The sequence below is a fragment of the Aristolochia californica genome, unplaced genomic scaffold (assembly GCF_029961685.1).
Source record: "Aristolochia californica isolate CCGP_79_NKW_82.1479 unplaced genomic scaffold, dmAriCali1.0.hap1 SCAF_13, whole genome shotgun sequence".
Taxonomy (NCBI): Eukaryota; Viridiplantae; Streptophyta; class Magnoliopsida; order Piperales; family Aristolochiaceae; genus Aristolochia; species Aristolochia californica.
The window spans coordinates 6,958,038-6,973,568 of NW_027181804.1; the positions used below are offsets into that span (position 1 = coordinate 6,958,038).

The 15,531-nt window shown below is 34.3% G+C and overlaps 2 protein-coding genes across 5 annotated transcripts in view; both read left to right on the plus strand.

Annotated features, from left to right (window-relative positions):
- Positions 1-1,037, plus strand: part of LOC137947879 (exocyst complex component SEC6) — a 28,391-nt gene extending 27,354 nt beyond the window's left edge. For both annotated transcript variants that reach the window (XM_068793700.1, XM_068793701.1), the window contains exon 25: positions 613-1,037. In XM_068793700.1, the coding sequence (XP_068649801.1) occupies positions 613-738 (126 nt within the window). In that variant the 3' untranslated portion in view covers positions 739-1,037. The remainder of the gene's footprint in view (positions 1-612) is intronic.
- A 7,650-nt stretch (positions 1,038-8,687) lies between these two features.
- Positions 8,688-14,211, plus strand: LOC137948803 (probable protein phosphatase 2C 55). Of its 3 annotated transcripts, XM_068794975.1 has the most exons (6): positions 8,688-8,831; positions 9,174-9,802; positions 9,983-10,109; positions 11,161-11,485; positions 12,310-12,465; positions 13,255-14,211. In XM_068794975.1, exons 2-6 carry the CDS (start codon positions 9,346-9,348, stop codon positions 13,546-13,548), a joined length of 1,359 nt encoding a protein of 452 aa, XP_068651076.1. In that variant the 5' UTR covers positions 8,688-8,831; positions 9,174-9,345; the 3' UTR covers positions 13,549-14,211. The 3 variants fall into 3 exon arrangements, with proteins under 3 accessions (XP_068651076.1, XP_068651074.1, XP_068651075.1); XM_068794973.1 differs by having other exon boundaries at positions 9,174-10,109; XM_068794974.1 differs by having other exon boundaries at positions 9,174-10,109; positions 12,316-12,465.
- Positions 14,212-15,531: the final 1,320 nt, after the last annotated feature.

Below are 15,531 nucleotides of genomic sequence, written 5' to 3' on the forward strand. Positions count from 1 at the left end.
ACGTGGATCCTTGAAGAACCATTTTATTTTACAGCCATTTGAAGAGACTTTTCTTGTTTGAGCATGAAAAATGCTTTGAGGAGCAAATTGTCAGGTTTCCACAAGGCTGTAGTGGTTTCACAACTCCAAGTGCCTCATGAAAATCCTGGAAATTTTAAAGAACCTCAGTGGGAAAAAAATAGCGTTTGTGAAATTCTTCTAAAGATACCACCTAGTTATTTACTGAATCTTTCCAATTCTTCAATGGAATTTTAGAATGCCATGATCTACTGTGACAAACGGTTGAATTCTTCCTTTTCTTGAATTTATAGATGTCTGAGGGTACACTAGAGTGGTCTTTAGTTTTCCATCTATGTTTTCACAGATCATCAAATGGAATAAATTTGAAGAGACTATCTGTACATGTTACAAGTAACATTATTCGGTGAGGGGCTTTTCAAAGAAAAATATTTGGTGAGGGCATTATGATCGCTGGTTGCAGAGCCTATCAGAAACCTGACATGATTAGATTGCTTGTGGATTGAAATGGGCATAGAAGCTTTTTGCTACCAATTTCTCTGTACGCAATTTTTCTTTGTGATGTTTCAACCCTGTGGTTTCTTTTTCTGACAGGTTGTACAGGAGTGCAAGGAAATATACGAGAAGAATCTAGATGGGAACCCTCCAAAACCAGGGTTTGTCTTTGGAAAAGTGAAATGCCTTATGGCCAAAGGCTCCCTTTGGAAGAGGCTCACTTGAGTTTGAAGATCGTCTCTTGATGTGAATTTTGATAGGGTGCCTATTATTTCTGAATTTGACCAGAAAACAGTAGCCAATGTTGATGGTCTTGAGGCGTTACATTTGTATATGAAGGAATTCATTTTCAGTCTTGTTCTATTCAATCTCGATTTTGTCGCCTACTAACTGCCTATTGTTAACAATGCAGCGTTCATTTCCTGGATTTGACTGGGGGTAAAAATGAAATGTGTGAATTCCCAGCTTTCTGAAGGAAGAAGTAATGTAGGTATCTTTTTGAAGTATTTTCTATTCATACCACGTGGCTTAGAAAGTTTGCTCTGTTCTAAAAATCTCTTCGTACACCTCAAGTCCATGGTGCCCCTTTACGGGAATCCGTTTTAATCTCAGCTATTTATTTTGTAGGAACTAAATTGTTTTTTACTGTTGTCTGGATCGGTTATATATGCGTGGAATTTTCCCTTGTTTAGAAACTAAAAAAATATAGATTAGATACATGAGACTGGTATTAGTTCAAACTAAACGTTTTCAGATCAAGATCAAATATTGCCTTCAAATGGGCCCAACAGATTGGTTTATTATCTTTTGAAAGAAAACTGGAGTACATATTCAAAGTGGTCTTTGTGAATTATACAAAAAAAAAAAGAGAGTAATTTCTAAAGGTATGTATATATAAATATGGCTCCACCCTGTGGCTTGAAACCCTACACATTCACAAAAACGTATAAATATGTTTTTATTTAATGTTCTAAATAATAAAATTTTAATTTAAGGACAAACATCCTAATTTAAATGCAAAATAAATAGTAAAGAAAAAATATATTTAAAAAAAATATAATTGTGATTTTGTTTGTGGGAAGGTTAATCCAATACAAAAAGTCATTTGGTACAAAACAAGCGAAACACTATCTCAGTTGTTCGATCAATAGCAATCGCAACTGTCTGATCAATGACTATCTCAGTCGTCTTATCATGATCGGACAACTAAGATAGCGTTTTGCATGTTTTACACCAAATAATTTTTTATATTTGATCAGACTTCTATTTATGGAATTCAATTTGAGATAGCGTTTCACATGTTTCACACTAAATGGTTTTTTGTATTTATTTAGCCCTTGGTTTATAGAATTCAATCTTGCTCTACCTAGTGACTATTTTGTTTTTTTTTCCTACCTTGTCCATGCCATGTTGGGTATGTAAACAAGGTGAAATAGTGTCTGCCAAGCAGTTTTACTGGTTGAACTCATACCGAACCTCCATAGCATGTATAATTCTTTATGATCTATAGTAGTTTAAAATTTTCTTGTAAAGGAAGTTGTTTATTTTCCTATTAGTTGTTGCAAGAATCATTCCATTGCTTGTGGAGATTTTAAAGCCATAACTTGGTTACTTTTGTCTGCCTAGTGACTGTTACAACAGATTCAATTCTATAAGTGCTCAGTACACTCAAAAAAATTGGTCCAAAAAAGATCATCGATAAGGGAAAACAAATTGATGATGTGAACTTGGCCTACTCCTTTGACGTTGTAGATGAGTTCACTTTTATGAGGGTTCATTTGTACCCTTCTCAACCTCTTCTGCTATCTAGGGGCACATATGGTGGTTTATATAAAATCTTAAATCTGCTTTAAAATTTTTCAAGTAATGTTCTTTTGTTTAGTTTTAGTTTATTAGGAAGCTTTATCTTTTTATTTTGTTTTATTTTAACGGGCTAATATGGAATGAGATATCAAATTGGTAGACTGAGACTAATTATCAAATCGTTAAATCTTATTATATTTATTATTTCACTTGATTTTGTCACAATCTAATAATTTGGTAAATTGGTGTAAAGTTTTTCATGCACAGTGCTAGTCTTCTCTTTGAATCCTCCCTTTAATCGGTATGGTTTATGGTTGAACAAGATCTATTGCTCGGGTTAGTCGATTTTGAACTAAATTTGATTTTAGCCCAAATAGAAAGATCTGGTTCAATTGGGTTGAACCAATTGGTCCAGTTCGGTTTTGAAAGGATTTGAATTTTTTTTTTCCCATTCCGTGTGGTTTTGTTTTGTTTTTTTTAATTGTTGAAGTACATAAGAAAGAGTTGGCAAAGTGCATTGCTTGTTTTTGTTATCAAATTAAAACTCAAGTTGACTTGCATTAAATCACTCAAACTTGATACCATATGGAATGCAATTCACTTCCTCTGCTTTCTTTGTTCAGACTTTATGTAATTAGTAGTAAAAACGTGAGGATTAGTTCCGTACAACTACAAATCTTTCTCTTGACTGTGCCTGTGTTAGATAACGTGAAATTTCAATCACTCTAATTAGTGGGTAAAGTCTTCTTCGTTAGATATTCGTATGTCAACCATATAAATCATGTTGTTCAATAAGATTTCCTTAAAAGAGAATGATAAGATGACAAAGGGGAATGATACTTCTTGGGAAATTTTAAAAAGTATTACATCTATGGAAGCATTTTATGACTTGTTATTTGTATGATTTTCTAGTAACGGTTCCATTCCTCGTCATATGAGTCATTATCCTATCACCGGCTCTACTATAAACATCCCTATCCTATGTGAACTTTATGATTATAAACTATTGAACATAAATTGGGAAAATCAAAAAAATTATTGTTTGCTTATTTTGAATGGACTCCATTATTTCTAGGGTAATTTTTAAATAGGGCCCTCTTAGATGACATTTTTTTATTATGACTAATTAGATGAAATATTTTTAATTTTGACTTTGTAATCAAATTTTCAATTACACGGCCAAGTGACACTATTTTTATAAAAGTTATCAATTCCATAATTCACATGTCCCTCGTCTCCACATATTGATGAGCGTAGGCTCTAGAAGACCATCTTTGTCGGGTAACCCCAACTCTTCCTATGAAACGTCCATCGACTGTAACTTGGTGATATTCATAGATCTACAAGAGGCCCTCTACTTGGATCACAACCCCAAAAAACTTATTAATGCATATTTTGCTAGGGCAAAACATCTTGTTATCTAAGCTAACCACAAGTTGTGTTGTATGAGTAAAAGCCTTTTCCCCAATCTTATATTTTGTACTAAATAACATATTGTGCAACTTCATACACTCTTACCCATTTTCTACTTAACACTTATATGTTACAAAAACAAATTTGTTATCAATAACAATTTTTCTATACTTAATATGACCCCATGATTGTGGGAATAAAGTAAGAAAATAGAGGATAACATCCATGTATCTAATTTCAAATGGGAGTGCATTCAAACTATATACTGCTCCATTCAAGACTTTGTACTATTTAATATTGTATGGTTATAATTTAAGACATCTATCGAACCCAAATCACATCAACTTCTTTGTTCACTTGAATTTGTGACTCCACCTCAAACGTTCAAGTCTCAATATTGTTTATTTTGTATGGTTATAGTTAAGGCACCTATTGAAATTTTAGTAGTATCTCTCTATACTCAATATAATTTGTTGACATGCATCCGTCATTCTTTATCGCCAAAGCTCAATGTATATTGGTCAACAAACATACAACATATTAGAGATGAAATGAGGGATATGCATTAAAATGCATTGATAACTGTTTTAAATACTAAAACCTACAATATTATAAAACATTTTGAGTTTTGAACCATCCAATTGGACAATGCAAGAGTTTGTACGAGTATATTCAACACTTGTTTATTTTTATTTTTTGGAATAATGGACATCATAAACATTACACAAAATCGAGATATATGTTACAAACTCTTGAGGTAGTCGCAGTCTATTCAAAAAATTACATCAATGCTACAGAGATAGAAAGTCAATAACGAAGATTTATTAAACTACGAAGAATGCATGACATTACCCATGTGGCTTTGGTAAGTTTCAATTCAAGATCAATCAACCACTATGAGTTCGAACCAAAATGACTCTCGAATCCTCCCCGCACTACTTAGAGCTTACATTGAAGCTCAGTCAAGCTTTTTTATCTCTTATACATTATTAGTAATGAAACTTTATAGTTTAGTTAAATTATATGTTGATATTATGCTCAACATTAGTTTCACATTATTCTCATAATTAGTTTCATATTATGCTTAAACTTAAATTCATATTTATACTCAAAATTTTATTCATATTGTTCATATTGTGCTTGAAATTAGTTTTATATTATGCTCAAAAATAAATTTATATTATGCCCATGTTATGTTCATATTATACTCATATTAGCTTGCATACAATGCTCATCTTAGTAAAAAGATTATATGTATATTAGATTCACATTATGCTTAATATCTAACTCGAACAAACTTATGGTCCTATCACACTTCCCATCTCCCCACCCAAATGCTAAAGGTAAAAATAAAAAATATCTTGCAACATACAATATTAAAATAAAGTCATCCCATTACATTTTTTCTCTTTCACATTAGAAATTTTTTTTCCTCCCAAATATAAACAATTTAATATATAACATAGAAACATTCATTATAATATATTGATCAAAGACATCTCAATTGCATAGAAAAAAATTATGAAAAAAAAGAAAAAAAAAAAACCTTGGTCCTCCCACTCCCACATTGGGTCTGCCAACCCTAATCCCCTTCCCCAATTGTCTCCCCACCCTAATCCTCTCCCAAGTTTAAACATGTAAAACATACTAGACTAACATGCACAAATTTAGACATGTACAATACACAAGACAAACATGCATAAATATCATATAAATACATATAACAATTAAATAAAAATTCATGCAATGGATCCACCATCTACCCCCAATTTTACAATAGAAAAAACCTCCTGACACAGTGGATATCATTCTATAGCACTCCAATAATAATGTAAATTTAATATATGTAAACGAATAAATTAATACCATAAAAAAATTTCATACATAGTAAATAAATAAATAAATCAATAAAACCCTATCTTCCCTCCCTTCTATCATGCCTCTCTCACACACACTCTCGCTCTGTCACATTAATAGATACAAATGTCCACTCAGATATAACCTCTACAAACTCGACATGATCATAAGTTACAAAACTTACGGGCTCAAAATAATGAGATCAGGGAGATCCTTCCAAAAATATGTGCAAGGTGAGAAAGGTGATATAAGGGATGCAATGATACACGTTATATTTTTATATATTTTATTTTGTTCAAATATAAAATTTTGCATTTAGTTTTCAAGTACACGGAGTATTTATAATTCAACTAATTTTTTTTATGTGCGTCCTTAATTATTTTACATTTTATATTTTTTGTTATTATCAATTGCTATCATTGATAGATGTTTAAGGAAAAGAATTTTAAAATCATATACTTTTGTCGATGAAATTATTATTTTTATGGTAAAGTATAGAAATTAAATTTAGTAATTTTAGTTTTTGGCATTGGAAAATTACCTTTATGTAGGGAAAAGGAAACCTTTATTGATAAAAAAATTTAAAAGCATTTTGGTCAAGAATTTTATTTTCTGATAGAACAATTATAGATTTTCCTTTTTTATTTAATATTTACTTGTGAAACTTTAATTGTGGCTAGTAGAAGCCAAACTATGGCCCTTGAAAATAGATTTTCTCAGGTAAAGTTTCCAAATATTTTCCCATGAATGTATATTTTCACCTATAGGAGCTCGATGTTTTAACATCTTTTTTCATGAAAATTGGTTTATGTCTACCAAGTTATTCGCTTGGCCCACAAAATATAAATTTCACCAACAAAACTTGTGCTAGTGAAAATTTTATGAGTAAAGGTTCTACTGACGAAATTTAAAATGGACAAAAATTTCTTTGGTAAATGAATTTTAGTGGAAGTTTTTCACTTCCATTAGCCTAGGGGGTGTTGGTGGATTGCGATTATAAATTAAATTTTAAACTAAGTTAAACGTTCATACAAGTTGTGAATGATTTAAACATATAAATCTCAATGTGCATATAAAAGTGATATAGATAAACACATTCAACATATATGCAAACAACCAAGGGACAAAAGATTTTTTGTTATCGATATTCCCGTATTGGTAGTCAATGCCCAAGAACCTTTGCTTATGAAATTTCCACTATATGCTCTAATAGCTGGAAATTACAAAAAGTTTTCGGCAATCTTAAGCCGCGTGTAATCCCAATTACACGATTTTCAATCTCCCATAAGATTCAATACAAATGACTACATTCCGGCTCTAGTCAAACACTCCCCTTCTAGATTCCAAGTTCTAGAAACCAATTTCTTTAGCTTTCTAGGCACTAGAGAACTTATAAAGAAGAAATAAAAACTTACAATTTCTTCTTAATATAGTAAAAAAACCCTTTTCCAAATGAGTGTCAAACCTCCAAAATAATTGAAGTGAAGGAGTTTGATGGAACTAAGTATGTTTTGTCAATTTTGAGAGAAGTAGGAAGATTTAAGAAAATGAAGGTTTGTCTCTCAGAGAAGGTAAAAATGGAACTTTGTCACTCAAATTAATATCACAGAGTTTGGATATGTAAGTGGAAGCTCAACTCTTGTTTGTTAAGATATTTGGAGGACTATTTACAACTTTTCCAAGCTAAACTACTCATTATTTTCCTGTTTTTAAAAATCACATAATTGATTAATCAATCATTGTAGAGTGATTGATCGATTAGTCAATCATAATGGCTACTTTCTTGTCAGACAGTAACTTATCGATCGATGGACTGATTCATTAATATGTTACCATTGGTCCAAAAAAGTCGTGTTAATTGATCATTGCTAGTGGTTGATGGATTCCCTCTGGCTATGCAATAAGAGTATGATCGATTAATATATTTTCCTTTAATTGACCATCCTTGAAGTCCCTTACTGAAAAGGTTCTAATTGATCGATCGATCAGGAGGGATGATCAATCATTCCATGAAAGTTATGCTTGCCTGGACAACAATGATTGATCAATCGATGATGGATGATCGATCATGCGTTATAGGATGAAATGTCCATGTTTTGGATGATCGATTAATCGACTAAAGTTGATCAATCATGCTTTATAGTCTTGGCCTTGACACTTTTGGATGATCGATCATTGGCAGAGGTCGATCGATCATTCTAGTGCTAGTTGAACTAAATTGACTTTTAAAGCATGAGAATGAATTATTCTAAGCGTTCTAATATGTTTGAAAAGATGTATATAATATTTTTTTAAATATGTATGAAAGCAAAGTAAGTCCTAAAACTTTTTCATGAGTTCAAGTGATATTTTAGTTTTAGAAAAAAACTAAGACTTGTGTTATGATTTGAAAACCTTTGTATATGATGATTTTGAGCATGGTTTTGAAAGCATGTGGTATAATAAAACTTCAATGTAGATATGTGCTTAAATATCAAAACTTTGGATGACAATTTCCTTGTAAGACCAAAGTTCTTGAGATTTCTAATTTGGAATTGACTCTAAGTCTTCGATTCTTCACTCATCTTAGTTTTTTATATTTTTCTTAATTTGGGTGTTAGAAGTTTTTTTGTCTAATCACACTGATAAAACCGTTAGTAGCATAATTTCAAGCTACCCATTTTATTATCATCAAAATTTTGGAGACCAACATGATTTTTCCATAGGTCTAGCACAATCCAATCCACTTATGAGGACATGAGTTTTGTTGAAAACAATGATGTAATGAAAATAGTATATGGGTTTAAGGAAGTCTTGTGAGGGAGAGGAAGATGATAATGGAATGAGATAAGAGGTGTTTAATGCCATTGTGAGCAACTGGGATAACAACTAAGATTACGTGCCAAGGTTCACACGATCAATGTTGTGTTTCTCTAGGTGTGTAAATTGGAAAAATATGGGACCCACGTCAACTTGTTTTTGGGCCCCGTCTTCCTGCCGGATGACGTACGTCTCTGCGGACCACCGCTTTCGAGAAGGTTCCCACGGTTCAGGAGAAGGAGAGAACGAATTAAAAAAGGTATTTTAAAAGAGGCTCGTGTTCCCCAGTCAGCCACCAAACGTTCGAGCCGTACACTGCATTCTCTTTTTGAGCCTCAATTAAATTTCTTATTCTCCTAAAGAGGAATATTGAACGCGGGGAGGCCGGAGAACGGAGGAGAAGAAATTAGGGTTTTATCGCTGTTCGTCCTCTTGGTTGGCTGGAGGTAAGAAATGTTGTCTTTGGTTTGGTGCGTTGATTTTGCGCTGTGGAGAGGAGTTTTTGGTTCAGAGGTGTTGTGTGTGTCTTAGTTGGCTTCTGATGTTTGCTGTCTCTTTGTACTTGATGCCTGTTTATTTTTGTTTCCTGATTTAGGCGTTTTTTAAATTTTTTTTTTTTTTTTTTTTTTCTGCATACTTGTCCTTGCGTAGTCATTTTCAAAATTTGTGAAGTTCATGCAGGGATGTGGGTTTATTAAAAAAATTGAACTTTTATTGTGGTTGCTCCCGGTCTCTATGGTCTTTGATGATAACTTCTTTCTGTTAACTTTGCCTGTGTTTCTTGGCAGGTTGCTGATTACTTTACTGAAACTGATCCGGAAGGTTGGATACCTCTTCTATTGGGAACACAACCTATTAATGTTTTGGAAGTTATGAGATTATGTTTTGCATACTGCGCAAGTTGGTCTTCTTTAAAAGTAACTTCTTTGATAAAGGATTTAGTTTATTTACCTAGGTAAGATGCCATCGGCATACTTTTCAAGGCTGAACACTCTTTTGAGACCAAGAACAAGCAATTCCTTTGAAGGGCATCAGGGGTTGGAAAATTCAGTGGAGTATTTATTTGGGCAGATAAAGTTGTTTGGGAAGTCAAGTGTTCCTTTCTCTCGTCCACTTTCAACTCTTTTGAGTGCAAACCTATTTTCTCGATCTACTACAGGTTCTTTGAGATCAGATCCTTGTTTAGTTGAACAAGAGAAGGCATTGTCTGTTGTTGGAGCACTCTCTCAAACTTTTTCTATACCTTCAATTTCTGGACCTTCTTGTCAAGTTTGTCTTTATCACATGGACTCATCTCTATTGGGCTCTCCACAAAGTTCCCTCATAACTCAGGTACAGAGAAAAATGGCCATTTATGGTTCTGTATCAACTCAGACTGAATTGGCTGCACATTCTTTGGAACTTGTGGCATCCAAAGGTAAGCAGCTGTTGAAGTTCAGGGACAAAGCAAATATTTCTTTCAGAAATAAGAGTCTTCACTGTTATGGAAAAGCAAGCATGAGTTTGAGAAATCGAGAGTCATGTTGTAGTAAATTTGTGTATGAACTTTTTCTGTTTGATTCAAATGAAACTAGGTGGAACCCTGGATTTTTCACAGTTCCAGGAGCCAAGACTATTCATAATTCATCATTTTCACCACAGTCTGCTCGAGCAGCTTCGGATGTGTCCTTTGATGGCACTGCAAGGGAGGAGCAACTTGCAAATGCCACTGCCTCTCCAGACCAGTATGTATTTTGTTTCTTTTTATTATTTCCTATGTCAACCCTTTTCTCTTCGAGGTTCCATAATGCAATAAAATCATGAATGTATTTTAAAAAAATGAAATGACCACAATTGAGTTACTAAAAAAACAAAAAAGGTTCTTGGATGTGTTTGCTTTCACATTATATTGGGCACCTAGCATTCCTTCTTGTAGATCATAATTGCAGACATACCCATTAAATATTGCTTTACGATGTGCAAGTTGAAATGTCATATATGGAATCAGGCCTGACTCGAAATTTTATTTGTAAGCATTAGGTCCAACATGTAACGAAATGTACCTTTGCTATTCTGGAGATATTGAAATGGTTTTGATAGTGGCATTATGCTGAGTTGTTGGAACCATTGGATTTAATGATCACATTAACTAACATCTCCACATTATCTTAGCATCATATTGACTGTTCTGTGGGTTCTCGTATTGTAATACTCTGGTATTTTCCTAATAATGGAATGAGGATTGTGCATGGAGATATTTCACTGTTTTTAGGTAAGTTCACCTTCTGAACATCCAAGAACCTGTAGAATCCAAAAAAAATTCAATATAAATATCCAAGAAATGTTTCATATTCTAATAAACTTTTGCCATATAATATTGTAAATCCTGGTATCTGTGATGTGGTATTGTGATAGTTTGCTTACCTCATTTAACAGTAAATTTCATACTTATGATGTCTGTCTCCTTATAGTCTCATTTCTTCGCCCATGGAGTTCTTCTAGAACTTAATTTTTATTTGAATATATCTGGAAGCCTGAAATAAGTCAGCTATCCTTATTGATATCAAATTTGCATACAGAAAACTACTTGGGGATATTGGATTGTGTATAATATGAATTCAAAATGGATATGCCAAGCGTATCTGTGTCTCATTCAACACAGCCTATCAATGCGACATTGCAGTCTTTGCATTAACAAGTGTAAAATACATGATAAATAACTCAAAACTTATTTGTTAGCTTTGGTCTGGTGATACCCTGTTACTGTCCTCAGTTATTTTGGTTCTTGTAACTCAGGAAGGTTCCTGGGGATAGGGCATTAAAGCTGCTTTCTGGTTCATGCTACCTCCCACACCCAGATAAGGAGGAAACAGGAGGGGAGGATGCACATTTCATATGTGTTGATGAACAAGCCATTGGTGTGGCTGATGGTGTTGGTGGCTGGGCAGATCTGGGAATTGATGCAGGACAGTATGCACGTGAACTCATGTCTCACTCCGTTTGTGCCATTCAAGAGGAACCTAAAGGTTCAATTGATCCTGCAAGGGTGTTGGAGAAAGCATACACAATCACAAAAGCTAAAGGATCTTCAACAGCATGCATCATTGCCCTCACAGACCAGGTCTGTTTTTCTTTTGTTTTCATAATGTCACTTGCTCTTGTTTAACTAAATAAATGTCTAATTGTCTTATTTTTATTTGAATGAAGAGAGTACTTGCATTGTTTTTCGAAAGGCTATTTCTGTACTATGCCATTTCTTCCTTGCTATGGTGGTGGATACATTTTGAGAAAGGTGTCTGCGCTCGTGTTGGCCCATGTCTTAGTACTGCTGGTAATGGTAGCAATACTGTCTTCATATTGGATCTTTATGATCCAATAGATGCTCTTCATGTGAGGTCTTGAGTTCAAGTCTCGTAAGTTCCGTGTATTTATGTCGACCAATGATTTAACAAAAAAATTGAGGCATTATTGTACAACCGATTATTTTTTCTTGTTCTGTCATGCGGCTAGTTTGGGCTTGATGTAATGTACTTTGTTGAAATATCAAGTTATGTGTGTGGATCATTACAAGTTAAGATTGTCTGGAGTCTGTTCTCCTATCTAAATTATTAAAAATTTATATCGGATGGTTGCTGAGCTTTTATTTCTCCCATTTGAGCCTTTCTTGGTTTGGTGATTAAGGAGTTTGATTGTCTTTCTTAATGACCTAGAGGAACTTTATGATCTTTATGTCAGATCTGGACAATGTTTTGCTTTTTAAAGGATTATAGATTGCCTGAACACATTATGAGCCTGATAGTTGCTCACTGTCATAGGTAGCCTATTATTGACATGTTACTCGTGGGGTTGGATTACCTGCACTGCTGCGTATCTTCAGAAACAAGGGCTTTTTCTATTTGCAGTGATTGGCATCTGAGGATTTGAGCTTATCTATCTTATGTTTAGTTGCAGGGCCTACATGCCATTAATCTTGGGGATAGTGGTTTTTTAGTTGTCAGGGAAGGATGCACTATATTCCGATCTCCTGTTCAGCAACATGATTTTAATTTTACATATCAACTTGCAAGTGGCAATAACAGTGATCCTCCTAGTTCTGGCCAGGTTAGTTTGCACTTGCTATTTCTTCCATGATTTCAAACTTGTGATGAATACTAAATCGAGACATGCAGAACCTGATGATGAACTATTAAAAGAAATTCATTTCAACAACAAAAAAAAAAAACTATTAAAAGAAATTAATGTTTGCATTGTAGAAGAAATTGTTCTTTTTTTTTTTTTTTTGGTTGATTTCCTTTCCATGAATGTGCTTCACTCTTTTCTCCTTTTGAAATTGTAGATGGTTGCCTTAAATTTGATTTGCTTCATTAGTGTTGTTTAATGTGAGTTATCAATTGGTATCATTTCTCTGTTTAAGTTTTTGAGAACTAGGGGAGGACTACTGGTGTCTTCTTTTTTTACTTCCTTAAGTCTTTTGCCTTTTGTATTTATTCCTTGTAAATTTCTTATGCTGTGTCTCTCGTTTCTTGCTTTGATATTTTCAGATCAAATATCAGTTGTTACATTTAGTAGATAGCAAAGGATTTTGATTTTGATTGACTCTTTTTTTTTTGGTAAAAAGGACTTCATTATAAATTGTGCAAGGTCATATAGAGCTGTTAGTGTTTAGGCCTACTTCAGTTGCTGGCTTTTTATTATTTTATTATATGGAGCAATGCTTGTGGATCAGATAGTTGTTTTGAAGTAGAAGCAAAAGTTCTGTTTCGCAATATTGTCTTTTGTATGTCTCATTTTGAGAAAGTAGTCATCCCAGGTTATTGCCTATAATTTATTCTCACTTTGTATAAGATAATTTTGATTTCATTATAATCTGCTAGTCATATGGAATTGCAGGTATTTACCATCCCAGTTGTCCCTGGAGATGTTATCATTGCAGGAACAGATGGCTTGTTTGATAATTTATACAACAATGAGGTCACTGCAGTAGTGGTGCATGCTGTTAGGGCTGGGTTGGGGCCACAGGTGACTGCACAGAAGATAGCTGCTCTTGCACGCCAAAGAGCTCAAGATAAAAACCGACAAACGCCCTTCTCAACTGCTGCCCAAGATGCTGGATATCGCTATTATGGGGGAAAACTTGATGACATTACAGTTGTTGTCTCCTACATCACTAGCTACAATGCATAACATGTACCGGGTTTTCTGATTGCAGCGCTCAACTCAGATTTAAAGTTATCTAATTTTCTTCCTAGGAAGGCTCAGAAAGAGAGGGAGGCAAAAGTGAAAGGAGTTGTTGAACTTACTCCAGAGTCAGCCAGTATCACCAGCAATTTCGTTGAAATGAACAGGACATGCATCAGGGGTAAAACCTATACTTCTTCCAACATAGCCATTTGTGTGAAACCAATGGGCGTATTGTTGATGCAAATAGGAGAGTAGTTTTGGCGATGCCCATCACTGGTTTTAACTGCAAGGGTATTGTACTCTCTGAACGAGTCTTTGTTAGAAGGAAAGGGGGAGCCATCGTTGGTTTTAGTTGCAGGGGTATTGTACTCTCCGGACGAGTCTTTATTAAAGGGAAGGGAGAGTAACAAATTCCGTGTTTCCATGAGGCTTTATTAAAGGGGAAGGGAGAGTAACAAATTCCGTGTTTCCATGTTGTCCGCATTGTTGATATGCTTCAAAATTTAGGCATAGGGGTTACAAGTTATGGTCATGTAACTGGGTCATGTATCGGATTTCTGTAATGATCGTTTTATATTATTTATTAACTGTTTTGAAATTTGAGAGGAGACTTCTTGTGATTCGGAAGACAGAAGAGAACGAGTTATTGGAAAAACAAGTATCATTTCTTTGCAGATGTGGATAGCTTTGGTCCAGAGTTCTTGTCGAAATCCTGCTGAAAAAAAAAGCAGAATTAACATTCAGAAGTCTGTAAGTGCTTCTCTTATTTTTTGACATCTAAGGGTATTGGTATTGATTCGTTTTAGATCCTTCTATTCTTCTACAGAGACTTGGTACCAAAAGCCTCTTCTTAAAGGGGTTTTAGACTCATGAAGGTAAAGAGTTGATTCAATGAGGCATTTGTTTGTCGAACTATGGTACTGTTCCTGCAGCCGACTCTAAAGGGTAGAGTTGACTTGATGTAATATTTTCTCATTGAACCTATGCTATTTGATATCTAGAGTTGACTTGACATCTGGAAGGGGTGGGGTTCAGTCAAGGCTATTTTTAAAAGATTCTTGTTTATTGTTATTTGCTTTAGTGCTCACCATGACGTTAGACAATCCCAATTCTATATTTTAACTGGACTTGGTCGAGATCTGATATTTTATTGGGTTTACAGCAGCTGTGAAGATAATTTATGCAAGTGGCAAAAAAAACTTATTTGTCAGTATGAACAATTGCTGTCAGGTTCCCGACAATTGAGCTTAAGTCACCTCCCATTCCCACCTACTATTTTAGTCGACAATGTTCATGTTCTCAGCTTTGTTAAATAAAGGAAGGCCAAGTCCTCACATAGAAAATCACCTCCTCATGTAGTTCTTGATATATGTGTGGGAGCAGAGTTGTCTTTTCAAGTGTTAGACTTTGAAACCCTCAATAGCATTGCCTAGTTGTTTTCATTACTATAGAACAATGCCCTTACATCCACAGCTTGAAGTAGGAGTAACCCGAATCCAACATGTGTCGAGCTGAGTTGAGTTCATTGTTCTTTTCACTCTTGAAAGTGGATAATTTTATGCTACCCATAAAAGTTGGTAGAAACTTACTACTACCCTTTAATGGAAGTTGTTTTGCTTGTGTTTTGAGTGGTTTCTTGTCTAATGGCGATGATTTCTTCCCTCTGTTTACCTAAAAGTAGTGTCTCCTTCTAAGAGTGGTAAGTAAAAACTTGCAACGATGCCTGATATGGCCTATAACGAGTACGTTCAAAATTTTCTGAGAGTGGTGGTGTAGTGTTTGATTAAAATTATTGATCGAAGTTAAGTTTTCTAAAGGCATGCAAGTAATGGGGAACACGGAAGGATGAAGAAAATTTTCAAGCCATGGCAACCTAGTACCTAAAATGCACCCACCCCTGGTTCTATTAATAGGGATTTAAAGAAGAGGCGCTGGAGACATTTTCTCTCTAACGTATGAGACTTTAATTGAACCATTTCCTGAGTG